The sequence below is a fragment of the Echinococcus granulosus genome (genome assembly GCF_000524195.1).
Source record: "Echinococcus granulosus chromosome Unknown EG_S00029, whole genome shotgun sequence".
Taxonomy (NCBI): domain Eukaryota; kingdom Metazoa; phylum Platyhelminthes; class Cestoda; order Cyclophyllidea; family Taeniidae; genus Echinococcus; species Echinococcus granulosus.
This window is the reverse complement of record NW_020170409.1, coordinates 512,711-516,806: the sequence shown is the minus strand read 5'-3', so window position 1 is coordinate 516,806 and position 4,096 is coordinate 512,711. Positions and strand designations below refer to the sequence as shown.

Sequence of the window (4,096 nt, the reverse complement as noted above, 5' to 3'; positions counted from 1 at the left end):
GATGTAAGTTGTGTGGGTGTTTGACTTAGAAATGCCAAGTTTTGCCGTCCACCTTTCCATTCTAAGCTGAGTCGTAAATCTAAATTATTTTGGATAGATCTCTTTAGAAGAATTCTTGCCATTCTGATTCATGTTTATGGGAAATGGTTCATTTGACAAGATGTAGGTTTCACTACGAAGATTTCCAAGATTTTGTCCTGTTCCACCATAACATGTCTAGTCACCGTTACTTTTTGGATCTCTTCAATTGCTTCTCAATGATTTTAAAACATGAAGTTGTCCTACATCTACTATATAGTTCGAAATTAAAAAATCATTTTGTGGCACGATATGGTACAACCATTTATCAGGAACTGATTAGAAATGTGTTGGATTGCTTGCTCCAGCTATCAAGATGTTGTCAATCATGGTTTCCTCTCAACTGACTAACCTGCGTCTAAACAGTATGACGATAATATGGCATCATTCGCATATCATTGTAACGCAGTTTATCACTGCCACTGCATGCACGGACACCTGCATGCATAATAAACGAGATGGTTGTAAAGTGGAACATCCACGAGAAGGGAGCACGTTGTCACAAATGATTGATATTGCCGAGGCCACGAATAGCGGTGCATATGCCTATAAAAGGGTGATAAACTGGTGGGGAGGCACAAATCATGCAACCGAGTACCAGGTGGGAGCCGTAAAACCCTGTCTCAAGTTAGGAATAATGAAGTTTATTAACTCGACTGTTTCCAGTGGAACACATCACCCAAGTTTACCTCTATACCCCGGAGCACCTTAGTAGGACTAACTTGGACCTGATCGTAGACGCTGGTGCTTAGTAAAATTCGCATTCATTTTTCCACCGACCCGTTGACAATGCCACTTTTATCCAGATTTCCTCAACAATTTAATTTTGCTATTTCTTAAAACCTATGCATAGAATACGATCAATTTCCATGTTTATTTATTTGACGATGTAAGTCGCAGAATTTTCAGCCTCCCCCTGGCTGTATCATTTTTAAAGAAAAGTCATTATTAAAGTACAGGGGATCTGCCTTGGTCTACACACCTTAGTCGGTGCTTTAAAAACTACCTATGAGTAAGACCATGAAGGCAGCCATTTAAGCTTCATATAAGTGAGAAGAGGTTTGATCCATACGTCTCTGATATATCTCGGCTATTCAGTGGTTTCTGAGGTCTTGTAGGCCCTGGAAACCACCTTGGAGAGGTGAATTAACTGGTTTTGTACTGCTTAAGGTAGACTATGCATACCTTGCCTCCAAATGTAGGAACATTTACCTTGGAGTAAAGCCATATAATAAAGCAAATTAAAGTGTCTTCTAGGATCTGATATACTGCTGTAGCTATCGCCCCATTCTTCGCTGGTTGTACTTCAACTGTGCAGCTTGACCTCTGGACGCTGCCATTAGCCAACTAGATCTTCTGCCCGTAATTAGCGTATACTCTTATGCAACACTTTGGTTTAGTATAACTTCAGCGAAGACTCAAGGAGCTACCTTGGTTCATTTCCTTCCAGTTAAGCTGTTCTCAGTTCAGTGCTATCCTACCTAGGTTTCAATCAGCCACCTGATTATTGAAAGGAGCATTACAAATCTTTATGCAAGTGCCGTAATTTTCTCAACAGCAAACGTCTTTAAGCTGTTCAAGAGCCGTGTGGCTGTAATTGTTAACCATCTTTTTGAAGAGCATGAGATTGGACAGACCGTCAAAAGTTTACGTTGCTTTTCTGGTAATCATCCAAATAAATCAGCTAATTATCCTCTTTTATCGGTCACATTCGTCATTATCACCAGTGAAGTAATCAAAGTCTTTTCTGAGATTGTCCCAAACCATACCAATACGGAAGATGGCTTATTACTGACTCACAGAAGAGGTGGGAAGGCCATACCACCAAGACTGAAGTACAAACCATGGTTAGCAAATGTACGCTCCAAGAACAAAAAAGCCGAATTCTTAAAGTTTCTGGAAAATCTACTTCATTTTCGGTCTCTTATAAATTTCTGAGTCTGCACTTTATTTGTGATGCCCTTAAATGCAGGCATAGCCCTTCAACGGAACAGGTCTACTTGGATTATGGGTCAAAGGGGGAGTTAATTTTTATTCCCTCTGAAAAGAGTTAATGAAAGTAAGGTTTTATTGGAATCCCCAATGAGCCCGCTCATTTATAGTCGCTGCTGCTACTGCACTTGTCGTGGTCATAAAGTAGGGGCACTCAAAAAGGGCCCTGTTTGGGGTTTTAGGGCAGATTATACTAGAAATAAAAGTTAGCAGTACAAGTAAATACTTCTGGTTAACTTCTCAGCGCATAAAATAAAACAGGCAGGATTCACTAAAAAGTTTGTAGTAGATGGAAGCTTGGCTTGCGTACCATGGAACCCAGTTACCCATAAAACAATGTACTTTCTGATGATGCTCCTTGATTCCCATTAGTAGAAGACAATCCCAGCTAACGAGTTTTAGTAAGTGTTTTAAATATTGGAGTGATTTGACTTAAGGTTTAGGTGATTATACAAATTTTTAAATAAAAGTAGCACTCTGATTACCGATGAGGAAGTTAGGAGTCAAAGGTATCTTTAGATCAACGCTTGAAAGGGTTTGAAACTGGCATGACGAGCTCTACACAGCACCACCGCGAGGAAAAAATTTACAGTCGGCATAAAAGGTCTACTCAAAACCATATTGCATACAAACCTATGATTTTACTAAATTACCTTCCCCCTTATCGGGGCATCCAACCTTCAAAGACCCTAACTTTGAAGTAGTAGATTGAAGCATTGGAAAGTCTTCCTTCCTAGAGAGCATAAAATCAGCCGAAAATACTAAGTTGGGTTTTCATTTGGTTAGACCCTTTAAGATACAATTACCAACTAAGGTTCTGTTGCAAAAACAATAAACTTTAATTCCTCGATACATAAGAATGTTCAAGTTAGACCGAGACTTCAAAGCTCACATAATAAAAGTTGTTTTTCAAACAGAGAACAGTAGACTTATTTGTAAACCTGGCCACCTGTTCTATCCCAACTCTTACTTCAGCATTTAACCTATGCTTATAAAGCTCTAATGTAGACGGATTTGTCCGCAAGAAGCAACTGTACATGAATGCTTGTGTTATATTTATCAGTCCCACTAAAAACTTCTACTTTTGTCCTTTGCGGGCACGCAGATATCGGCAGGCTTGGGGTTTGCGCGGTCGTGGGCAAAGGACTCCGCTAATAACCACACGCCGCCACATGTACAAGCACGCCACCGCCGCCGTTGTCTGCCACGTCGATAAACGGTGTCTGGACTGCCTCCCATAATGTAAGCCCGCCGGCTATTAGGAGCAGCAAGAGGATGGATTTGGCACTTAAGGTTGTGCACGGTACCGCTAAGCTAGCATGCCCTTTCATACGCTTTGATAGAATAAAAAGTCTTGACTTGACTCGAATGCCTTCATTATTTTAATGGCACGGGATATCTTTCTGCTAGAACATTATTTGTGGAATTTGAATGAACCCTGGTCAAGCCTTTAACATTGCTTGTAGATGCTGCCTTCAATGTTTAGATGGCTGCGCCTTGAATTTGGTAACTTCGGTGTTTGCAGCATTAGCATAGCGGGCGTTTGATCGGTTATCTGTGGCCACTACTTTGCTACCCTTCTTGTTCACACCGCAAAGATGGGTTTACGATTCCCCGTCCCACTGACTTCATTATTTTCACATGTGTGCGTGGGAAATAGGAAAGCAGGCAAGGAGAAAGGGCCGGCCAATTTGGCAGTCTATGAAGTGAGTCGCGATATCGCGGGTGTGAAGTGTGATTTATCTCGCGCTCCAACTTGAAAGGCAGTGCGGCGTCAATTCACCGCGTCCACTTCTAAGAGATGTCAAGTGCTAATGGAAATGACCACCTATATCAGCTGACAATGGGAATATGTGCCACCGCAATCAGAGATAATTAAATCGCCTTATCCGATGCCGAATTCGTTAAACACCTACTTTTTGGAAGGTTATTAAAATTCTTTTTTACAAATATTTGGATGCTGGAAATTTCCAAAAGGTGTCCTTTTTGAACTTTTGTTACCGGTGCCCCACATACGTAGCGCTAC

General features: G+C 41.1%; 1 protein-coding gene across 1 annotated transcript; it reads left to right on the top strand. All coding sequences in view use genetic code 11, as the record gives it.

Annotated features, from left to right (window-relative positions):
- Positions 1 to 212: 212 nt before the first annotated feature.
- EGR_04579 (hypothetical protein) lies at positions 213 to 2,016 on the top strand (the record flags this gene model as incomplete). The annotated part of the gene is made up of 2 exons (XM_024493828.1): positions 213 to 365; positions 1,564 to 2,016. The coding sequence occupies 2 exons, from the start codon at positions 213 to 215 to the stop codon at positions 2,014 to 2,016; spliced, it is 606 nt and encodes a 201-aa protein (XP_024351756.1).
- Between the last annotated feature and the right edge of the window lie 2,080 nt (positions 2,017 to 4,096).